General features: G+C 29.9%; 1 protein-coding gene and 1 long non-coding RNA gene across 7 annotated transcripts in view; both read right to left on the reverse strand.

Annotated features, from left to right (window-relative positions):
* LOC145966563 (uncharacterized) overlaps positions 1-2,251 on the reverse strand; it is a 66,807-nt gene extending 64,556 nt beyond the window's left edge. For 5 of the 6 annotated variants that reach the window (XR_014437070.1, XR_014437071.1, XM_083090734.1 and 2 more), the window contains exons 1-2: positions 2,188-2,251; positions 1,769-1,947 (exon numbers count right to left, since the gene is read on the reverse strand). Coding sequence is in view for 4 of the 6 variants with exons in the window: in XM_083090734.1 (XP_082946860.1) it covers positions 1,769-1,947; positions 2,188-2,249 (241 nt within the window). In the remaining 2 variants the exon portion in view is untranslated. Of the gene's footprint in view, positions 1-1,377; positions 1,578-1,768; positions 1,948-2,187 lie in introns of those variants that run through there. The other variant, XM_083090733.1, reaches the window with a different exon arrangement.
* An 11,958-nt stretch (positions 2,252-14,209) lies between these two features.
* LOC145967601 (uncharacterized) lies at positions 14,210-14,899 on the reverse strand. The gene is made up of 3 exons (XR_014437465.1): positions 14,827-14,899; positions 14,642-14,713; positions 14,210-14,390 (listed from the first exon to the last, which is right to left on the reverse strand). It is a non-coding gene; the product is annotated as an uncharacterized LOC145967601 (long non-coding RNA).
* Positions 14,900-26,185: the final 11,286 nt, after the last annotated feature.

Raw genomic sequence — 26,185 nt, forward strand, 5'->3', positions numbered from 1 at the left:
GACAAAGGACCAGTATCAACGGAATGTGCTCCTTATTGTTTGGCTGCAAGTCTACATGGCATACGTCTACAATCTCTGCTAACTCTCGAGAACGATCCTCGATAGTGAAAATATTAAACGTCACTGTCAATTGTCCACCTCTAAAACGTATTTACTTCCATAAACTTCTTATATGTAAAGATTTGAAAATAGATATAAGGGATAGGGAATAAGATTTTCAATTTCTCGGAGAGCCTTGCTATCGAAAATCGTTGTCGAGAATAAAATTTTCGATGGTAAACCAACGTTCGCCAAGTCACAATCTCCTTAGAATGCACCTTACCTACTTGTGTGAGCGATTCTTTCTTTGACTAACAACTTTTTAACTACGAATGGTTCGAAGTAGCGCGAATTGGAGCGAACAGGATTCGTTGTAAATAGATCGAGCGAGGGCGAGCGAGAGTGGAAGCAAGAAGAAAGACGGAGTGAAAGAATGCACTCTACGTTCAATGCATTATCGCGGTACGATTATATTTTGAAATTCTCGCGTTACGTGCCAAGTAATCGGACTATTTCCGACTACTTGAAAGAAGAAAACACGCCAAGAGGGGACGCGACGGAAATGATCTCTTCTGCCCGAAAACAGTTTACAAAGTGGTCGATAGAGACAAAAAAACTGAAGAGAAAGGAAATGGAGGAAGAAAACGAGGGCTCTCCTAGTTACTTGCTCATTGAAATAATATTCTAAATAACGTTCGCGTAAAAGAACGAAAGTCTAGATACGCATCACTATAATACAGAATAATTCTACGTACAAATAAGTAAGATGGCATACATCGCGCACGCCTCAAGTTGTTCACAATTAAAGAGAGGGAGAAGAAATTATAATTATTATTCATTTCTACCGAGTGAGATTAAAAAAAAGAGACATGTTCGTTTCTATATATCTTAAACGCAAAACAGAAATTAGATTGATAGGGTATCGATCCGCATCAATCTACAAACGTGAGCAATCAGTACTCGTGCATGCTTGCAAATGTATCGCGATGATTCTCATGATAGAGCGAAAACGAATGTATGTTGGCGATTGTCCGCTCGTACGTTTTTAAAGGAGATCGTGGATTTTACAGACGTAATGTCCGATCGCTGCGATTCGCTTTAAAAATGACTTTTAAATTGCCAATTTCTGGAAAATTAAACTTTCAAATACGTTGAATATGATTTTATCAATTCTTTTTTTATTTCCTGCAAGAATAATAAGACAAGCAATTATATCCTTTAGCTGGAAATATCTGCAGTTTACTTTGTCCAGAGCCATCGTCAACAGCGATCACAGCGATATAACTCAAGAATATCGAATCAACGCGATCGAGAGCATTGAAACAGTAATATCGTCATTTGATAATTTAATTCTTATCCTAGCGCTCATCCTGACACTGCAGATGTTTTTATTTTTATAGAGAAAAAAAAGTTTGTATATTTTATTTGAAGATTCATTCATATGCGTAAAATTCTGTAGCTTTTTTCATGACCAATTTTCCAACGGAAGTCGTTCTTCTCTTCAATTGGACTGAGGCCATCTTTGCCAACACTCTCGCCTAGGATAAGAATCAATATGCTACTCACCTTGTGTACGTACGAGCAACAATATAACAACAAAAAAAAGAACAATGACGTTGCATGATCGATATACCTACAAAATTATTACCAGCGCGCGTGATACATTATTATGTAAAGTTTTTATTGCGTGAGTAAAACATTATATTATCGATGAAGAGTATGTACATACCTTGCAAACAATAAATCTCCTCCTTTTCTTCGTGCATGGGGGTCACTTCCGGCCAACCAGTTTCACGCAGGGGTTCCACACGAATTTTCGTTTCTCTTGGAAAATGAAATACACTATGTGTGATGCGAATGTCTGTGCGCGCGCATGAAAATTCTGAATCGGACGACGGATTGTGTAAACTGAAAAAAAAGACTTAAGATTAAAATCAAGATTAAATTATTAACTGAGATCTAAAAATGTGCACGGTATCAAGTTTTTGAATCCCACGATTTCATCTCGAATCTCAACCTATCAGTCTGTCGCCTGACGTATATACCCAGTATATATTGATAGTATACTGTGTATACTTAAAAAATACATCGATTAGCTATTTCTCCACTCGAGTTTATCGTTTATCGTACATTTGATTGAAAACTTACTCGTTTTCGTTCCAATTTTGAACCTGAATCGCCTTCCATGGACCTCGCGCCTTCAACTCCATAACTCCACACAATTTCAACTAAAGAGGTTTACTATTTGATTTGCAGATGTCGCCACTTTGGTGAATATACCGACAGAGAGAAGACTGAGAGATGTCATGGCCTGTTTTTAGGTGATCCCTGAAAGCGATACTCCCTCTATGGACATTGAAAACGTGGACATGAACTACAAAGCCAATGTCCATGAATGTTCTCAGAGGGTAATATATAATGTGCACAATTTCTGGTTTTGTTCCGTGCTATGTGCACGAAATGCCGGTGGCACCAGAGTATAACAATCATTATTTTGAAAATAATATACAAATATGATAAATAATAATTTTTATAAAAATAATTTTTATAAATTACTTACCTATATGTGTATGTATGTGTGCCCATTCGTTGTCCAAATGATTTTAAATATAAGAATAGATTATATGAATATCGGCGTATGTTACCGCCGGCATAGCTCTCAGGTTCATGAGAGTACTGAAATCTCCTCACATGGCAAATGCCTTCGTTAAGGCGGAGATACAGGGGAGGAAAAATTGAGAAGGAAAAATTTTTTATTTTTCTTTATTTTATTAATACAGCTTTTAAACAGAGAATATATAATACATATAAAAAATATATATTACATAATTATAATATATACAACGTAAATTATAATTAATTTGCAATTACATAAAAAACACCTTACAAAATATTAAATTATGTAATATAAAAATAATTACATTACAAATATATATATTACAAAATTTAATGCAGAATATATAAAATATAATGCATTAGAAATATATATTACACAATATAATACAAATTTAATATAAACTATAATTTTAAACTTAATACAAAATAAAATTTATTACATGAAAGTATCCAAAGTATACGTATAATATAAAATTTACTAAAAATTTTTACATAAACCAGACAAGACTGATTAGTGATGACTAATTACGCGATATTTATTATTAATAATCGACATAGAATAATAGAATTTAATTAGTTTTATATAAATAACGTATAAACGTAAATAATCATGATCAAAAGTCATTAATAAAATTATTGATCATTTCTTCGATTGTAGAACAAAGTATTTGCATTATTGACGCATTTCGTGCAGACCATGAAAAGAAATATTTAAAACGTGTAAAGATAGAACAAGCTTTGATGTAAATCAAAGATTAAATTACAAAATAAATTGCGATTTAAAATTCGCGAGAAAACGCGACGAATAAATAAATCGAAAATAATCGAATATTCAATTGCGAGATATGCATAATTTTTATAATATAATAATCGAATCAATAGACACGCGTGCGATATAATTATTATCACACAAATGTTGACAGACGAAGATATTTTAGCAAATATTTGTGATCCGTATTGTTTGTGAACATAAAATTCACTGTCCGATTTATTTGCGATTAATATATACGCGATTTTATACGAATTTCACGATTAAGAATAAAATACATATTCTATTTCGCGCATGATTAGCTGAATAAGAAAAAATGAGCTCCATAAGCTTTAAAATATAATTAAAAATCGCGTTGTGGCCACAAATTTAATAGAAAATAACGGAACCAATGATTTTCATTAATATAGTTATCGATCGTCTTTCAAATTATAGAAGAAAAAGTTTGCACTACCAGCATTTTGCACGAACTTAAAAACAATATTCAAAGACGTGGAAAGATAAACAAAGCTTCAATGTATAAGTCAATGATTAAATTATAAGATAAATCTCGATTTAAAATTCACGAGAAAACGCGACGAATAAATAAGTCGATAATATGCGGAATATTTGATCGCGATACGTATAATTGCCATAATATAATAATCAAAGCTCTCAATAGACACGTGCGCGATATAATTATTATCACGTAAATATAGAAAATCGAAAATATTTCAACAATTATTTGAGGTCTGTAATGTTTGTGAATATGCAATTCAGCGACCGAATTACTGCGAATTTTTATAAGATATATCGCGATTTAAAATTCGCGATAAAACGCGACGATAAATAAATCGATAATATTCAAAATATTCAATTGCAGATACGCGAGTGACATACCGGTAATCCGATAAAAAGAGGAGCGACCTTAAAAATGGAGAACGATTAACATCTTGTTTCTACATCAGATTTCGCAAGATCAATCTGCGAAGAAAAGTTAAGTGATCCATTGAACGTCGGGAATTCCACTGTAGGAGGGAACGAATCCTGGATCTTCCGGACTATTCCCGATAGCAATGATTTCAGTATTAAATCAAAGACAATTATCCCTCGTCATTATTTTCAATTCACGAAATTGATATTCACGTCAGAAAACATGTTCTTCCATTACTAAGAAATATATTTCTTTATTGAAAATTAAATGGATATACCTTTCTTATTGAAATGTGATTACGAACGATTATATTTATAAATAATAAAATACATGCATTATTGGAGTTTGTGTTAAATGTGCCAACACATAATTTGGGGTACCGTCGCGCGCGAGACGAATCGAACCCGATAACAGCAAGATTTAAAAAATTTCAATTCGAATAGTGTTCAAAATAAAATAAATGAAATAATTTTAAATATATAATTAATTCTAGATTAATTATCTAGATTCTTATTCTTGTAACGTTTAAATTAATAATTTTTTTTCTGTTAATCAGTATCTTACTGATATAGGGGTACCCATTCGATTCGTCTCTAAATTTTTAAGTATTCGCACATTTTATGTAACATTCATGTGTAATATTTCCCGAATATATAATATATTATATTAACAAAAATTATAAAAATATTTTGGATACGTTAATTTGTGCATGTATTTTAAATAATTTTTTCAAATTAATTAATAATTAATAAAATATATTCGTTCGTAACCATTTTTATCATAAAAATTAATAAAAATTAATTAAATTATAAAATTATTTAAAAAATTAAAATTTATACACAACGCTATATCTATATTTAATCTACTATTAAATCTTTCTGGCATTATATAGGCAATAATAATACCAATCCTAATAATGAAGAACATTTTCTAACGAAGAAAAGAAAAGATACATTTCTCTCATCTAAATATATATTATTTAAATTAATTCGACGTTAAAGAAGCGTATCGTCCTCGAATTACTACAGAAATCATTGCTTTCGGAAAATGTCAGGAAAACCTGGGATTAATTCCAATCTTACAATAAAAATTCCCAATTTTTAACAGGGCACCGAACTAGACGTCGCGAATGGATCTCGCAAGAACCGGTGAGAAATAATTCTCCATAATGAAAATCGTTTCGACTCCTCGGCGGTACGAGCAACTTTCATTAACGTTTATTTAACGGAAGGAACAACGATAATTCTTTTACTAAAACGACAATCTTGTCTAAGAACGCAAAAAGAACGCGGGAAAAACACGATGATTTCGCAACCGTAAATTATTAATTTATTTATGAATATTTTCCGATACGAAATTCGTAAGTACAAATATAACTGAAAAAACAAATTAATAAATTCATGATAATTAACTCGTGAATCTATAATATCGAAGGTGATCGTTAAATTTTGTGAAGCTAATATTTAATCGTTGACTTATCACATCGAATCTTCACACTTTTATTCGATAATTCTGTATATTTAATTAGCAATATTTAGGGATATTATCTGACGAGAGGGACAGCGATAAAAATCTTTTGTTAAAACGATAATTTTGTATAAGAACTTGTATTAAAAATTTTATATTTGATCGCGCGATGTATATACTTAATATGTATACTTATACATTAGACGGCACTCCCGGTTTCGGTACGAGCGAAAATCCCATTTCATTTACGAAAATCAGCTTCGAGCCAACCGGTCGGAATTGCAACGATACAACGAGCAAGGACTAAGCCCAAACCGGAAAGAAGACGAAACGATTGACGGAAATAGAGGAAAATGAAGTTCACCAACTCTTTTTCGCGCATAATTATTTTATCTCGTATCGAACCTGGACCCGCTAAGCACGATTTCAGGTGCTCCGCCCGGACATATTATGCCTCCCGCGGTTGCTATATGCTACACCAGGCTAGTAGACGGCAAAAGAAGAGGATACCCACATTTTTTAAATGCTTACATTCAGCAATTTAGAAAATGGGGAGGCAACCCCTTTTACCGAGCGAAAATCGTGCCTAGGGGAATCCACTCGACTCCTCGACAGAGTTAACACACGCAGTGCGTGTGGCTGTAGACGAGCAAAGAGAAGGGACCCATTGACGACCATTCCGAACAATCGATCGAGTTCTAACTAATTCGGGCCGAATCACTTGACGAAGCACGAAGCAAGAGTGTACATTGCATAGCAACGTGTGCAAACTCGAAACATCCCAGTTAGTTGGCATCGGAAGTAGAGACTCGTGACAATAAGGAAATTGGGATTTTTATACGAAAAATCCAACGCGGAAGCACGACGCGACGACGCGAGAATACTACAACGCGGAAATGCGGTAACGAAATGCCGTCGTCCGCGACACGTTGACGGCACCGACGATGAAAAGTCGATGACGCAATGTAACTCTTTTATTAAAACGACAATCTCGTCTAAGAACGCCAAAAAGAACGCGGTAGAACGTGGTGTTTTCATAACCGTAATTTATTAATTTATTTATGAATATTTTCCGATACGAAATTCGTAAATATAACTGAAAAGCAAATTATTAAATTCATAATAATTAACTCGCGATCCTATAATAGCGAAGGTGACGCGAAGAGAACGCGGAAAGAACACGGTATTTTCGCAATCGCAATTTAATAATTTATTTTAAGAATATTCAGTTCCGCACGATATGGAATTCATAAATAGATAAATCTAACGGAAAGCATATCATTAAATTTATAATAATTGACTCGCGATTCTACATTTTATATAAAAATTTTCCGAATTTATTAATGACTCTTTGATATGAAAATATAAACAGTTATTCTTTTACGAATATTTCAATAATATATACTATAAAAACAAATATGTTAATTTAACGAATTAATATTATACGTATACTTGCGTATAATTATATATATATACATATAATATATACGTATAATCATTATACGTATACTTTCGATAATTTTTCGTGTAATTTACATAAGAATGTATTCACGTAATTTACAATCGTAAATACAATTTCATGTAATATAATTATAGTTATAATTGTATTTTATACACCTATGTCAATAATTAAAAATATCAATATTAGATTATAATTAATATACAATTATAACTATTTACAATTTACATCGTAAATAGACACAATACGATTTATAATCGTTAATACAATTTCATGTAATATAATTATAGTTATAATTGTATTTTATACAACTATGTCAATATTTAAAAATATCAATATTAGATTATAATTAATATACAATTATAACTATTTACAATTTACAAAACACAATTTACAAAATATAATTTATGATGTTATCAATATCAAATAAATGTACTCGATTTATTCAAATGTTTAATAACATAAATAATTTGATATTGATAACATTAACATTTAGACTTAATATTATAGCTATATATTAATTTACACATTTATATGATATATTTTTAATTTTTAAAATCAAATATAACATGCTAAAATATATCTTGAACATTTATAATTATGCAATTTGTTTAATCTGCTTGAAAATAATTTTGATAATTTAAATTTCATTTTGAAAACATTTTTAAAAAGAAATTCAATTTAATTTTTTAAGAATAATTTTAAATTATTACAAAGATTTACAAAAGTATCCAAAATATACGTATAATATAAAATTTATTAAAAATTTCTACATAGTCCAAACAAGGCTGATTAGCGATGATGAATTACGCGATATTTATTATTAATAATCGACATACAACAATAGAATTTAAGAATAGAAATTAGTTTTATATCAATAACGCTTAAACATAAATAATCGTGATCAAAAGGGTCATTAATAAAATTATTGATAGTTTTTCCGATTGTAGAAGAAAGTATTTGCATTACTGGCGCATTTTATGTAGATTATTAATATTCAAAACGCGAAAAGATAGATCAAGCTTCGATGTAAATCAATGATTAAAGTACAAGATAAATAACAATTTAAAATTCGCGAGAGAGCGATAACGAATAAATAAATCGATTATTAGGAATAGTTGATTACGATATGCATAATTTTTGTAATATGATAATCGAAACCGCTAATAGACAGCGCGGGACATAATTATTATCAAACAAATGCGAAGATATTTTCAGACATTTGAGATTTATAATATTTGCGAATGTAGAATTTATTACAAATTTTTAGAAGATAAATCGTGATTTACAATTCGCGAGAAGACGCGACAAATAAATAAATTGAGAATATTCGGAATATTTGATTGCGATATGTATAATTTTTATAATATAATCGGAGCCCCTAATAGACACGCGTGATATAATTAATAGAGAATAACGGGTTTAATAGAGAATAACGGAACGAATAATTTTATCAAAGTCTCTCTCTAATACTTTAACTATCTAACTATATCTCTAACTATCGATGTATTAGTAGAGTTTAATAAGATTTATATAATGATTTAAATAATCGCGATTTTAATCATTAATAAAATTATCGATCATCTTCTTAAATAGTAAAAAAAATATTTGCACTATTAGCGCAGACTATAAAAGACAATATTCAAAGACGTGGAAAGGTAGACAAAGTTTCGACGTATAAGTCAACGATTAAATTATAAGATAATATTAAGTTATAAGATAAATCGCGATTTACAATTCGCGAGAAGACGCGACAAATAAATAAATCGACAATATTCGAAATATTTGATTGCGATATGTACAATTTTAATAATATAATCGGAGCATCTAATAGACACGCGCGATATAATTACTATCACGCACAAGTGCAAAGATATTTCGACAAATATTTAAGGTCTGTAATATTTGCGAATTTATTTGCGATTAATACGCTATTTTATAGAAATATCGCGATTGAAAAATACATATTGAAAATACATACATCTCGCGCATGATTAGTTAAATGAAATAAAATGAATCTTAAGACTTTACAATTTTGAATATAATTAACATATAATTAAAAAATCGCGTTGTTCGCCACGTTTAATAGAGAATAACGGAACAAATAATTTTATCAAAATCCCTCTCTAATAATTTAACTATCTAACTATCGATGAATTAGTAGAGTTTAATAAGATTTATATAATGATTTAAATAATCGCGATTAATCATTAATAAAATTATCGGTCATCTTCTTAAGTAGTAAAAAAAAAAATATTTGCACTACTAGCGAAGACTATAAAAGACAATATTCAAAGACGTGGAAAGATAGGCAAAGTTTCGACGTATAAGTCAACGATTAAATTATAAGATAAATCGCGATTTAAAATTCCCGAGAAAACGCGACGAATAAATATAATGATCGAAGCTCTCAATAGACACGAGCGCGATATAATTATTATCACGTTAGTATAAAAAATCAAAAATATTTCAACAATCATTTGAGGTCTGTAATGTTTGTGAATATACAATTCACCGACCGATTTACTTGCGAATTTTTATAAGATAAATCGCGATTGAAAATTCGCGATAAAACGCGACGAATAAATAAATCGATAATATTCAAAATATTCAATTGCAGATATACGAGTGACATACCGGTAATATCCGATAAAAAGAGGAGCGATCTTAAAAATGGAGAACGATTAACATCTTGTTTCTACATCAGATTTCGCAAGATCAATCTGCGAAGAAAAGTTAAGTGATCCATTGAACGTCGGGAATTTCACTGTAGGAGGGAACGAATCCTGGATCTTCCGGACTATTTCCGATAGCAATGATTTCAGTATTAAATCAAAGACAATTATCCCTCGTCATTATTTTCAATTCACGAAATTGATATTCACGTCAGAAAACATGTTCTTCCATTACTAAGAAATATATTTCTTTATTGAAAATTAAATGGATATAACCTTTCTTATTGAAATGTGATTACGAACGATTATATTTATAAATAATAAAATACATGCATTATTGGAGTTTGTGTTAAATGTGCCAACACATAATTTGGGGTACCGTCGCGCGCGAGACGAATCGAACCCGATAACAGCAAGATTTAAAAAATTTCAATTCGAATAGTGTTCAAAATAAAATAAATGAAATAATTTTAAATATATAATTAATTCTAGATTAATTATCTAGATTCTTATTCTTGTAACGTTTAAATTAATAATTTTTTTTCTGTTAATCAGTATCTTACTGATATAGGGGTACCCATTCGATTCGTCTCTAAATTTTTAAGTATTCGCACATTTTATGTAACATTCATGTATAATATTTCGCGAATATATAATATATTATATTAACAAAAATTATAAAAATATTTTGGATACGTTAATTTGTGCATGTATTTTAAATAATTTTTTCAAATTAATTAATAATTAATAAAATATATTCGTTCGTAACCATTTTTATCATAAAAATTAATAAAAATTAATTAAATTATAAAATTATTTAAAAAATTAAAATTTATACACAACGCTATATCTATATTTAATCTACTATTAAATCTTTCTGGCATTATATAGGCAATAATAATACCAATCCTAATAATGAAGAACATTTTCTAACGAAGAAAAGAAAAGATACATTTCTCTCATCTAAATATATATTATTTAAATTAATTCGACGTTAAAGAAGCGTATCGTCCTCGAATTACTACAGAAATCATTGCTTTCGGAAATTGTCAGGAAAACCTGGGATTAATTCCAATCTTACAATAAAAATTCCCAATTTTTAACAGGGCACCGAACTAGACGTCGCGAATGGATCTCGCAAGAACCGGTGAGAAATAATTCTCCATAATGAAAATCGTTTCGACTCCTCGGCGGTACGAGCAACTTTCATTAACGTTTATTTAACAGAAGGAACAACGATAACTCTTTTACTAAAACGACAATCTTGTCTAAGAACGCAAAAAGAACGCGGGAAAAACACGATGATTTCGCAACCGTAAATTATTAATTTATTTATGAATATTTTCCGATACGAAATTCGTAAGTACAAATATAACTGAAAAAACAAATTAATAAATTCATGATAATTAACTCGTGAATCTATAATATCGAAGGTGATCGTTAAATTTTGTGAAGCTAATATTTAATCGTTAACTTATCACATCGAATCTTCACACTCTTATTCGATAATTCTGTATATTTAATTAGCAATATTTAGGGATATTATCTGACGAGAGGGACAGCGATAAAAATCTTTTGTTAAAACGATAATTTTGTATAAGAACTTGTATTAAAAATTTTATATTTGATCGCGCGATGTATATACTTAATATGTATACTTATATATTAGACGGCACTCCCGGTTTTGGTACGAGCGAAAATCCCATTTCATTTACGAAAATCAGCTTCGAGCCAACCAGTCGGGATTGCAACGATACAACGAGCAAGGACTAAGCCCAAACCGGAAAGAAGACGAAACGATTGACGGAAATAGAGGAAAATGAAGTTCGCCAACTCTTTTTCGCGCATAATTATCCTATCTCGTATCGAACCTGGACCCGCTAAGCACGATTTCAGGTGCTCCGCCCGGACATATTATGCCTCCCGCGGTTGCTATATGCTACACCAGGCTAGTAGACGGCAAAAGAAGAGGATACCCACATTTTTTAAATGCTTACATTCAGCAATTTAGAAAATGGGGAGGCAACCCCTTTTACCGAGCGAAAATCGTGCCTAGGGGAATCCACTCGACCCCTCGACAGGGTTAACACACGCAGTGCGTGTGGCTGTAGACGAGCAAAGAGAAGGGACCCATTGACGACCATTCCGAACAATCGATCGAGTTCTAACTAATTCGGGCCGAATCACTTGACGAAGCACGAAGCAAGAGTGTACGTTGCATAGCAACGTGTGCAAACTCGAAACATCCCAGTTAGTTGGCATCGGAAGTAGAGACTCGTGACAATAAGGAAATTGGGATTTTTATACGAAAAATCCAACGCGGAAGCACGACGCGACGACGCGAGAATACTACAACGCGGAAATGCGGTAACGAAATGCCGCCGTCCGCGACACGTTGACGGCACCGACGATGAAAAGTCGATGATGCAATGTAACTCTTTTATTAAAACGACAATCTCGTCTAAGAACGCCAAAAAGAACGCGGTAGAACGTGGTGTTTTCGCAACCGTAATTTATTAATTTATTTATGAATATTTTCCGATACGAAATTCGTAAATATAACTGAAAAGCAAATTATTAAATTCATAATAATTAACTCGCGATCCTATAATATCGAAGGTGATCATTAAATTTTGTGAAGCTAATATTTAATCGTTGACTTATCACATCGAATCTTCACACTCTTATTTGATAATTCTTTACATTTAATTAGCAATATTTAGGAATATTATCTGACGAGAGGGGCAGCGATAAAATTCTTTTGTTAAAACGGTAATCTTTTATAAGGACGCGAAAAGAACGTGAAAAGAACGCGAAAAGAACCCGAAAAGAACGCGAAAAGAACCCAGAAAGAACGCGAAAAGAACCTGGAAAGAACGCGAAAAGAACGCGGAAAGAACGCGGAAAGAACACGGAAAGAATACGGAAAGAACACAGTATTTTCGCAATCATAATTTAATAATTTATTTTAAGAATATTCAGCTCCGCGCGATATGAAATTCATAAATAGATAAATCTAACGGAAAGTATATCATTAAATTTATAATAATTGACTCGCGATTCTATATTTTATATAAAAATTTTCCGAATTTATTAATGACTCTTTGATATGAAAATATAAATAGTTACTCTTTTATGAATATTTAAAAAATATATACTATAGAAATAAATATGTTAATTTAATGAATTACTATTATATAATCATTATACGTATACTTTCGATAATTTTTCGTGTAATTTACATAAGAATGTATTTACGTAATTTACAATCTTCTTAGACATTTACAATTTTGCAATTTCTTTTAGTATTCCTGAAAATAATTTTAATAATTTAAATTAATTATTTAAATATTTTCATTTTTAAAAATAAATTCAATTTAATTTTTTAAACTGAAATAAAGCCAAATTACAAATTTCTCTATATTATATTAGACTGCTAGCACAGCCATATCTCATATGATAAAATGTAAAACAAAAGCAACCATTTATAACTGGACAGAATTTATACCGTGTATCACAGAATTTAACAGAACATAACTATCGCTTTCGAAAGATGCAATTGTAATTTATATGAGTATCGCTTGTATATTTATTTTAATAATTGCTGGTTATTGCTTATATTTATTTAAATACTATATTTTAATATTTTGTAACAACTTATGTTCATTTTAATCACTATCTCGTAGAAGTTTATATTTATTTTAATAAATGCTGGTAAGAATTAAAGTACGACGTAATATGTATATTAATCTAATCTGTATATGTATATCCTGCCCAAATGTAAATGGTTATCCTGGCTTCAGCTGTTAGCAGCCTGGTATAATATATGAAATTCTTATAATATAAAAGTCTCTGTGCAGATTACCAATAAAAATTGATTGATATTATAATAATATATATAATTAATAAATTTTTATAGTAATGCATAATTTAAAATAAAATATAAAATTAATATGTGTATAACATTTATCATATTACATTTATCACATTACAAGTTATTTCATTAATTAATCATTTGGCTTTACATTAAGTTTAAAAACAATATCTACAATAAATATTGTAATGGATGAGCTAATAAGAAATTAGAGTAATATAAGTGAATAAGATAAATGCGCGTTATAAGAATAAATTAGCATTAGATGTAATTGATACAATTTTTAGTGTTCTTTATTTTTAATAAATTAGGTAAAATCTATACAAAAATAATCTTTTTTCTATCTTTTTTCTTTATAATTGAAATACTGCAATATATTTTCGCAATGGATGCAATATATTTCGAACGAATTTATTAAAAGTTATTTAATTTAATCTATTCTAGCTCATCCATTTTAAGGCAACGGATTTATCTACAATCTGTATGAATCCGTTACTTTAAAATTAAATAAAAGTTTTTATCACTTACCGGAGCATTGATGTGCCACAGCGGAGTTGTCATTATCGAAGCTACGTTGTCTGTAACATACAAATATAAAATTCATTTATAACAAAGCTCAAAATACAATCAATATTTCAAAAAATTATTATTGTGCGGAATTTCATATCCGGTGTGTAAAATAATAAGCAGATATAAACACGTGAAAAGATTTTATAAATTTTAAAATTACTTTTTAAATAGAAATTTTTATATATGATTTTTAAAAAAATCTTTCTCTCTAATTTTCTCTTTAATTCCTTTAAATTATAAGAACGAGAATTATATTCACCATCAGGTTGCTTCGCCGATGCAAGATGCCTCTCCCAGGCCTCCTCCTCCTCTCACAATAGTTTTTGTTGGTCTGTAACATACAAAGAAGATTCAAATTGTAGTCACGGTCAAAAAATTATTATTATATGCATTTAATTTTGCGTACGATTTATAACAATTGATATACAAATAATAAATATTCACCATCAGGTTGCTTCGCCGATGCAAGATGCCTCTCCCAGGCCTCCTCCTCCTCTCACAATAGTTTTTGTTGGTCTGTAACATACAAAGAAGATTCAAATTGTAGTCATGGTCAAAAAATTATTATTATATGCATTTAATTTTATATCCGACGCACATAAATAATAAGCAGATAAACAATTTTATAAATTTTGAAAAAAATTCTACTAATAAGTAATAATTTAATAATTCTATCAAAAGCTATTCGAACGTAGAAACTTTTAAATTACAGTTTTTATGTAAAAATTTCTCTCTTTTTCTCTTGTTTAAGTTATATAAATAAAAAATCAAATTACGCGATTAATTACTTAATTTAAATCGCGCGTACGCAATTAATAAATAATTATATATAAGCGATAATTTATTTACCATAGAGTTGCTTCACAGGTGCCTGATGCCTCTCCCAGGCCTCCTCCTCCTCTCATGTTGTTGACGCGCGATACTTTCAACGGCACTCCCGCACTCACGAGCGATATTTTTATATCGCTATTTTCGCTATTTTACGCGCGATACTTAACGATTTCCGCACTATTTCGATGCGATTAAAAATTTTATATTTGATCGCGCGATGTATATACTTAATATGTATACGTATACATTAGACGGCACTCCCGGTTTCGGTACGAGCGAAAATCCCATTTCACTTACGAGAATCAACTTCGAGTCAACCGGTCGGGATTGCAACGATACAACGAGCAAGGACTAAGCCCAAACCGGAAAGAAGACGAAGCGATTGACGGAAATAGAGGAAAATGAAGTTCACCAACTCTTTTTCGCGCATAATTATCCTATCTCGTATCGAACCTGGACCCGCTAAGCACGATTTCAGGTGCTCCGCCCGGACATATTATGCCTCCCGCGGTTGCTATATGCTACACCAGGCTAGTAGACGGCAAAAGAAGAGGATACCCACATTTTTTAAATGCTAACATTCAGCAATTTAGAAAATGGGGAGGCAACCCCTTTTACCGAGCGAAAATCGTGCCTAGGGGAATCCACTCGACTCCTCGACAGGGTTAACACACGCAGTGCGTGTGGCTGTAGACGAGCAAAGAGAAGGGACCCATTGACGACCATCCCGAGCAATCGATCGAGTTCTAACTAATTCGGGCCGAATCACTTGACGAAGCACGAAGCAAGAGTGTACGTTGCATAGCAACGTGTGCAAACTCGAAACATCCCAGTTAGTTGGTATCAGAAGTAGAGACTCGTGACAATAAATGAAATTGGGATTTTATATGAAAAGTCCAAAAGTTCCGCGAAAACGCGACGACGCGAGAATACTACAACGCGAAAACGCGGTAACGAAGCGCTTGCCGTCCGCGGCACGTTGACGGCACCGACGACGCGAAAGGGTACTTAGCTTCCCATTCAGGCACCTTAAGATTTATCATAAATAGAAAAATTTAAGATAAACCTCAAGGCACCATCCAAGTACTAAGCCCTCCCACCGCGACAAGGTGTACCCCATGGGAGGGTTATATTATATATAATTTTATATATAATATAATACATAATTTGAAATTTATTTTGTAATATAGTACATAAATTTAAATTCGCAAATATAAACGATAAATAAAAATATAAAGGATAAGAGAACATCTATTATACAAAGCAATGTTCAAAATAATTGATTTTAAACCTAATTATTGCGCGCAATTAATTTTTACATTTTTACTTTTAAATAGATATATTTTAATATTATAAACTGCGTAATTACAAAATAATTTATATTTCTTAGATATAAACTTTTAAAAATATGATAAATAAAAAAATTTCTATTTTTTTATATATGAAATATTTAAATAAATATATTAATTTGAAATGTTTTATAAAACATAAAAGTATTTGAAAATATTACTTAATAAACAATTTTATAAATGTTTTAATTATTTTAAAATAAAATGGAATATTTTTTAGAAGTATATGTATTATATATGTTACAATTTAAAATCACTATTAAATCACAATCAAAGAAATAAAACGAAACGAGAAATATGTATATTTTGAATATATATATTATTGATAAATAATTTATATATTGTTGCGTCCGCGGAACGCGGTATATATCGAACGCGATATATATCGAACGCGCGCGACACAATCGGCATACGCTGACGCTCGTGCACTCGTAAATAATAACGCGATTTAAGGTGCACAAGAATTTTAATAAATCGCGAGTAACATACAAGAATTCAGAATAATCGTAAAACGGATCACAAATAGACGCGCGTCCGCACAACTTGACAGCTGGGCTTAGACTCTCTGACAGTCGTTGTTTATAACAATATCTTGACAACGCGCGCGAAAACGATCTTCTTCGAAAGAATTCAACGGGTGACGAATACATTCAGCGGGACGGGACGCGGGGACGCAACAATATAATAAATAATGAATGTGATAAATAATTTATATTAATGACTTACATCATATCTCTTATTGATCCATCCACTTCCAAAACCTCCTTTTTTCTTTTGCTTCCTTCGCTCTTTTCTCGTGGCACTTTAATCCTCGTTGCACTTACACTTATTCACGAAAAGCTCTTCGTTACACTTGCAATTGTGTTTAGAGAAAGAATTTGATAATATATGAAATGTCTCACATCACTACTTCACTGCTCAAGAGCCACTGAGCGAATGATCATAAGTCAAGAACATTACCGCGGTACTGTTTATATCGCCAGGGTCGACTATGTAAAGAAAGAATTTGATAATATATGAAACGTCACTACTTTATTGCTCAAGCTTACTGTGCGAATGACCGTGAGTCAGAAACATTACCGCGGTACTGTTTATATCGCCAAGTTCGACTTATACTACGTTATTGTTATAATTCGCCGTTGAAATCTTCTATGAGTTATTGCCGATTAAGAAAATTTAAAGCATTGATTGAAATTTATTTAATTCTAATAGATATCGTTAAGGAAATTATTATAATAAGCATTAATAATCGAAAGATCATAACAAAATTAATTCTTTTATCCCCTTTTATGAATCCCCTGTTTCAATTTTTATTTGCAGTAATTAATGATTGCGATGCGATAAAGATTTATCGTTGCGATACAGTTTCATGTCGTTTATTATAAGTTAATTAATTTTTAATTATTAATAATTATATCAAATCATGTTTCGATACTAATCGTAATCGTGTTTAGAAAAATATTCGACAATATGAGAAGCAAAATATGTAGTATAATTATAATATAATTTATAAATTGATGATGCTATCAACATCAAATAAATATATATTCGAATTTATTCAAATATTTTCAATAATACAAATAATTTGATGTTGCATGAGAGCATTATAACACACACGCTTGGACTTACAATAATATTATATATATAGAAAGAAAGAGAAAGGAAAGTTCGGAGAGTAAGATAATTTTTCGAAAAATGAAGATATTGCAAGATGTATTTTCCATTTTTTGAGACTTCTATTCAAGATTTATTCTCTATTGTGAGTGTTATAAATAACTTTTACATATAGTTTTGTTATAATTTTCATAATAACTTGATATACATAATAAATTGTTATATAGAATATATACATAGAATATTTGGTAATTATATACATTAGCGATTCCTCACCGATTTCAATGACCTTGAAATATGTTGTCGGGAGCATGATTCTGAACAACTTTTCCTTATACATGTTACCGTCGCTCGGCCTTAGTTTCCGAGATATTTATAAAAATATTTTATGGTTTTGCAATATTGTCACCATTATGAAATAACTTTTTTGCACCATGTATTCAGTTTTTGACAAAGTAATAATGTTTACCAAAAAGAGTTGTAAAGCGAGATCCTACCGGCGGGGTGGTTGCGGAAGGGGGGGCCGAAGGCCCCCTTGCACCCCCCGCGCGCGCGTGTGTGAGTGTGTGTAATATACATACATTTCTGATATTTTTTAATTTGTATAAAATTTAATATAATTTACCCGCCGGTAAGATCTCGCTTTACAACTCTTTTTGGTAAACATTATTACTTTGTCAAAAACTGAATACATGGTGCAAAAAAGTTATTTCATAATGGTGACAATATTGCAAAACCATAAAATATTTTTATAAATATCTCGGAAACTAAGGCCGAGCGGCGGTAACATGTATAAGGAAAAATTGTTCAGAATCATGCTCCCGACAACATATTTCAAGGTCATTGAAATCGGTGAGGAATCGCTAATGTATATAATTACCGAATATTTTATTATATTACACGAAAATATCAGAAATGCGTACAATGTAAAATTTATTAGAAATTTTTAGATTGGCGTATATAGCTGATAATCTATCGCAATCAAAAGAATCACTAATAAATTTATCGATTATGTCTTTCAATTAAGAAAGAGTACCCGGAATTTTAATGTATTTTGTAAGGTTTTCTAAAAGAAATATTATCGCGAAAAGATAAACTAAGTTTCGATGTTACCCAATGATTAAATGAGAAAAAAAATCGCGATTTAAATTTCACGAATATACATGACAAATAAATAAATTGACAGTAATAGTAATATTTAATTACAATCCGTGTAATTTTTATAATAATCGCAACACAATGTGCGCACACGCAATATAATTATTATCGTTTTATATGATAATAAAAAAATATCAAGTAATTAATTTTTCTGTTGCATTTAACAGTTAACACTTAGCAATAAAACGATAATTTATTTTATTGTGATTTTTATAAGAATAATTATTTCTTTAACGATACTTAAAGATTAAGTGTATTTTATTCGATGTTTTATCATTCAACTTTTTAACAATCTAAATACAATTCAAATTATTATTAATTTTAATTCTTGTCAGACACTTCTATTTTTAAATCAATATGTCAAAAATTAAATTCAAATATAATCAATTAATATTCTTATAGATCTATTCTTTATAAAACTCAAAATAATTTATTTTGTAACGCGCAATCAGTTTTTTTATCTTTTAAGAGAGATTTATCTCTGATATTAATACTTTAAATGTAAAACTAGCAAAAAAATGTTTCTTTATTATAAATTTTTGAAAAATATAATTATATAAAGAGAGTATGTTAATTTTCATATATGAAATATTTAAATAATCATATTATTTTAAAAATATTTTATAAGATATTAAAATATTTATATATAAAAATATTAATTAATAACAAAAATATTATAAATGCTTTATTATAGATACTTTAAATGTGTTAAAATAAAACCTGGAATATTTTATACATGCATTATATTACGTGATTTTTAGAGCGAATTATATATACCATTGAGAAAATGAAAAAATAATAAGCAATATGTCTATTTTCAAATTAATATATATTGTTGCGTCCGCGGAACGATATGTATCGAACGCGCGCGCGACACAATTGATCGGCACACGCTCGCACTCGCGCACTCGAAAATAATAATACGGTTCTTTGAAACACAAGAACCACGAAACATAGAACCACGAGAAACATACAAGAACTCAGATAATTCGTAAAACGAAACACAGATTTTAACGCGCGACCGCTCAGCTTGACAGCTGGGCTCAGACTCAGCTGACCGTCGTTGATGTTAAACAACCTCTTAACAACGCGCGCGGAGACGATCTTCTTTCATCGACGTACTTCCCGACAGAATAACGGATGGCGTATACATCCGCAGGAACGAGACGCGGGGACGCAACAATATAAATAATAAATAATTTTTATAAATTACTCACCGCATATCTCTCTGGCTGCTTCAGGCTCTCTCACTGTTCTCTGGCTGTCCGATACTTTTCCAGATATCCTTCTTCTTTCTTCATCCTTTGCTTGCACCTTCACAGCACTCATGTTCACTCGCGAACAAACAATTAATTATATTTAGTCATATGTAGAAACGATTACGAGACACTTTGCACGGCACTCCCGATCGCGAATAATTACGAGAAACACACTTTAATATATTTTTAGTATAAGGGATAGAGAAGTACGATTCGCTTGACGTTTTTATAAGATCAAATTAAATACTAATTCATTACAAATGTTGTCTTTATTATTGATATATGTATGCAATACATGTATATTAATACGAATTATAGTCGAAAGTTTAATATAATTGAAAGTCATGATCCAATAATCGTTTAATTAATAATTAATTTAAGAATATACGACGTATTTCGCACTACGATCTTTACTGCTCGAGTGTTGCCGTGTGAATGATACCAAGACCGTATGACTAGCGCGCTATTGTTTACATCGTCAAGGCCGAACACCGTGTTATTATCCGTTCGTCATATCGAAATATATTGTATTATATTATATTATATTTTATATTATAATATAATATAATATAAATATGTTAAAGTATGTAAAATATATCGATGACGAACAAACAATAATACCGACCTTGGCGTAAACAATACATATATTTTATATTATATTATATTATATTATATTATATTATATTATATTATATTTTACGTATTTTGATACAGCAAATAATTTGTCGATATTGATCGCGATCGCGTCTAGAAAAGGATTTAACGGAGCGCCTTGTACTACTACTTTACTCTTTGAGTGTCGTCGCGCGAATAATAATAGAGCCGAGAAAATTAGTCCGAAAGACCGTGTTATTATTATTTTTTTATCGAAACATTTTTCAAGACTATGGCATATAAACATTAGCGCGCTATTGTTTATGCCACCAAGGTCGGTGTTATTGTCTTGTTCGTCATCGAAATATTTTACGTACTTTAACACACACACACACACACACACACACACACACACACACACACACACACACATATATACATATACATATGGAATATATTAAAGTATATAGAAGTACTTTAAATTATATAGATTTTTTAATTATATGATTATTTATTAAAAGATTGTATGATGTATCATGGAGCCTTACATTATATTAATTGTTTAGATCCACGATTCAATTATTTTACTGTGCGTCCTTATAATCTGAATTATATTTCAATGATTGAAAAATAAAACAATAAAACGTCGCAGACATATTATATTCGACTCTATAAATATCTATAAATATTAAAGAAATAATTTCTGCTCGTAAAAATCGATTTCATATCGAAATAATAATTTATTATTTTAGATTTCTGTTACTATATATGATTCTTATTATAATTAATTAAATGAATAAATTACGAAATATGCGATTCGAGAATTTTCGTCGCGGTATGTATATAGATATTAATTATGTGTTATTTATAAAAGTTAATTAATCATATTGTTATAATAAATAATTTTCCGATGTTAATCGCGATCGTATCTAGAAAAGAAATTTAACGGGGTATCACTATATTACTCGTTAGAAAATATTAGACAATAACATATGAAATTATATAAATCGTTTCACAATCGACATGCAGATATTACAATGCTATCTGTATCTCATTTATATAATTTCATATGTTATTGTCTAATATTTTCTCTAATGTGTTATATTAATTATTTTGTTTCAATTTTTAATCACGGTAATGAATGATTGCGATTCGATAAAGATTTATAGTTGCGATACAGTTTCATGTCGTGAATTAATTTTTAATTAATTAATTTATATTAATATTTAAAGTAAATTATGTTTCGATACTAATCGTAATCGTGTTTAGTAAAAAAATTACAATACAATACGAAACGTTTCTCACCACTACCTTATTACTCGAGAGTCACCGTGCGAATGACAAAGCCGAAACATAGCGCGCTACTGTTTATATTTTATATTGCCAAAGTCGAACACCGTGTTATCAATAATTCGTTGCCAAAATATTTTATATATTATAAAATGTACATTAACGCGGAATATTAAATTAATGAAGTATTTTAATTTATTGATTAAAATTGATTATTTATTAAACAATTTATCCTTTCATTATGCTAATTATTTGCATCTATAATTCGATTGATTTACTTCTCTCTCTCTCTCTCTCTCGTGTTCTCTTACAATCCAAATTACATTTAGATTGTCAAGTAGAACGATAAAGTAACACGGATGAAATATATTTGTGACTCTAAATATTATAATAATAATTATTGTCCGTAAAAATCGCAACGATCGAAGTAATTATTTAATATTTTGGATTTCTATCATTTAATCGATTTTCGATTAAATTGTATATTGTTTAATAACAAGGATTGAGAAAATTAAAACATTGGTCGAAATATAGTTAATTCTAATATTAAAGCTTTAACATAGCGCGCTACTGTTTATTTTTTGTATTGCCAAAGTCGAACACCGTGTTATCGATAATTCGTTGCCGAAATATTTTATATATTATGAAATATACGCTAACGCGGAATATATTAAATTATAGAAGTATTTTTATTAATTAATTAAAATTGATTATTTATTAAATAACTTATCACGGAACCTTTCATTATGCTAATTATTTGAATTTATTCGATTATTTTATTTTCAAAGTCAAATTCTATAATATTTAGTTTTGCATTTTAGAAGACTGACTTAGAGCGAGCTAAATAAATAAATAAATAAATAAATAAAAAATAAATAAATGATGTTGAGAAGAAAAAGAACACACATAAATAAATAAATAAATAATAGCGTGGAAAGAGAGAACATACTAATATTTTTATATAATAAATTATTATTAATTAAATTTATATTTTTATTTTTATTTATATTATTTATATTATCAGAGAGACATATATGTTACCCTCTGAGAACATTCGTGGACATTGGCTTTGTAGTTCATGTTCACGTTTTTAATGTCCACAGAGGGAGTATCGCTTCCAGGGATCATCTAAAAGCGGGCCATGACATCTCTCAGTCTTCTCTCTGGTACCGATATCTGGGAGAAAGCTGGGGGTAAGTATGCCCAGGTTTTTTTATTTAAATAAAAAGTATATTTAAAAATAAAAAATGTATTTAAATAAAAAAGGTACTTGTACTGGTAGAATACTGATATCAAAGAGAAAATTTGAGAGAAAAATGGCTATTATCTGCTGTTTTTCATAAAACGCTTATCCAGAGAGTAACTTCTCTGCCCTTGTTCAATATCACCACCTATATCGAATTTAGAAACTAGTTAGCCAAAACATTTATCGACACTGCCGATAAAATCATGGTTTACATATCTGTATTATACGTTCATAAATTGGATCAAAGACATGATTGATCGCAGATATTTTTTATATCACATATAATTTATATAATTTATCGTACATATTTTATTGTACTATATAATATAAATTATAAAATATTATATAAAATGAGTTCTATTATTTTATCTAAAGAGAAATGATTTTAAACAATGATTTTATCAAACAATTTATTTAACTATGTAATTCTATGTAGCTTTTAAAATAAGCAGATGCCGATATTATTAAACGATGATGCTTGGTAAGCGCTCACTGAATGCGTCAAAATGGCCGACAGGCTGCCAGTGTACTTTATCACAAACTGATAAAAATATGTCGAGATTTATTGAATTATTGAATTTTCAACAAACAATATGTTAATATTAATAAACTAATTATCAATTGTAATTTGTCTAGCAGCTCGTTGCATTTTATCTGAATTTTAGAAATTAAAACTATAATTAGTAAAGGGCAGAAATAATCTAAACTACTAATCTAAGATAAGAAAGAATTAAGTGAATTTATATTCTTTGCTACACATACATACACACATATTCTTCAAAGAATTCTCTTTTATAATTGAAACAAATCTTATCGTCTAAAAGAAAAATAACATTAATTAATTGTTCAAACTAATGGAAAGAAGTTTTACGTTTGACATTAACAACGTCAGCAAAGTTTTTAGATGCATAAAATTATAGTAAAACTATGAGAGAGAATAAAATTTATAAAAATCTAAAAAAATTGAATTAACTATATAATCAAGATTAATTAAATATGTTAAAAAATAATGATTAAAATTTAAAAAAATAATTTAATGAAGTGTAAAATAATTTAAAGTTGAATTTCTCTAGAATGTGAGAGTATTGACATTACGATTATTATGTAACTACAGCCGCGCATTATTATATTAGCGGTGTTTCACGATATATTCACGGTATATAAGGAAAGAAAAACGCATTTTTATTACAACATTATAAAATTTACATATGCACCGTTTACGGTAAAGTATTAATAAAATTAGAATGTCGTTCCGACGTAGCGTGCCACGTCTACGTTCACAAAAAAATACATCAATGCGAAATATACATTCAGTACAAAATAAATACATCTATATAATCCGATACACAGTTTGCGCCGATTTATGATTTTGTTAAGACTAGAGGGATAGATGTTAACGTGGATTGTTCTACAAACTAATTTTACTATTCTACTAATTAATACAAGACATCGATCTGACTTTTACTATACGCTACTCTCATATTAATCGAGTCTATTGAAACTATTACTGTCATCAATTAATCAGCCATTACGTTCGTAAATATTGTTACGAGACATTATGGACACTTATCACGACACAACATCGATAAATGGACTTTGCCGTCCTTTTTTTACGTTACATCGGATTAATATCGCGACTTTTGCGCGTAGAAATAAGGGCCAGGTATACAAAGACATTTTTCTTTCGTAATTTTCTCGTAAATACGTTTTACATCGAGTTTATATCAATCACAACTGCTACGCTCGTTGAAAAAGACGAGTAATCTATATCCATGGCTAATGTTATTGTGAGTTCGTGGTCCTCAGAGTTTCGAATATAGTGCTTTTCAATGACTTCGTACAATGATCATTAATTAGCACACTTTTAGATTTATGCATTCGAGATGCCACGTGGCTTATCCTCGATAGATTCGCAAACAATATTATAGTTTATTCTCTTTACATAATAATAAATCTACGCTATTCATTTCAATTTATGTACAAACAAATTATACTTGCCTCGGTATAAGCAACAAAAACCGAAACACGAGTTACAGCGACTCGCTTGTCCTACAGAAAATTCGTTCTTTGATGGATTTGTAAAAGAAAGAAAAATGTCAGAACCTATAATTAAATGTATTAAAACAGATCTGATCGTACAGTGGATGTTATAACTTTAGCTTACTTAAGCTTACTTTAGCTTAATTTTAGCTTACTTTAATATATTTAATATTTGTTTTTTGATTCATGATACAAAAACTCGTTACAATGAGTTTCTGTGAAAAATTACTTATCTATTATAATTTTAGATTAAACGAATAATTAAGCGAGTGCACATTTTGAATAAAATCATTCTAATAAATTAATAAAAACATGTATATATGTGTACCAGAATTAATCAAATGCATTGAAATCAAGATGGATTAATTCAACAATTATCTCTCCTTAAAAATAATAATAAGAGTTTTACGTAAAATTCAGAG

This window comes from Camponotus vicinus, unplaced genomic scaffold (assembly GCF_025532165.1).
Source record: "Camponotus vicinus isolate PSW18456_S1 unplaced genomic scaffold, iyCamVici1.0 SCAF_2, whole genome shotgun sequence".
NCBI lineage: Eukaryota > Metazoa > Arthropoda > Insecta > Hymenoptera > Formicidae > Camponotus > Camponotus vicinus.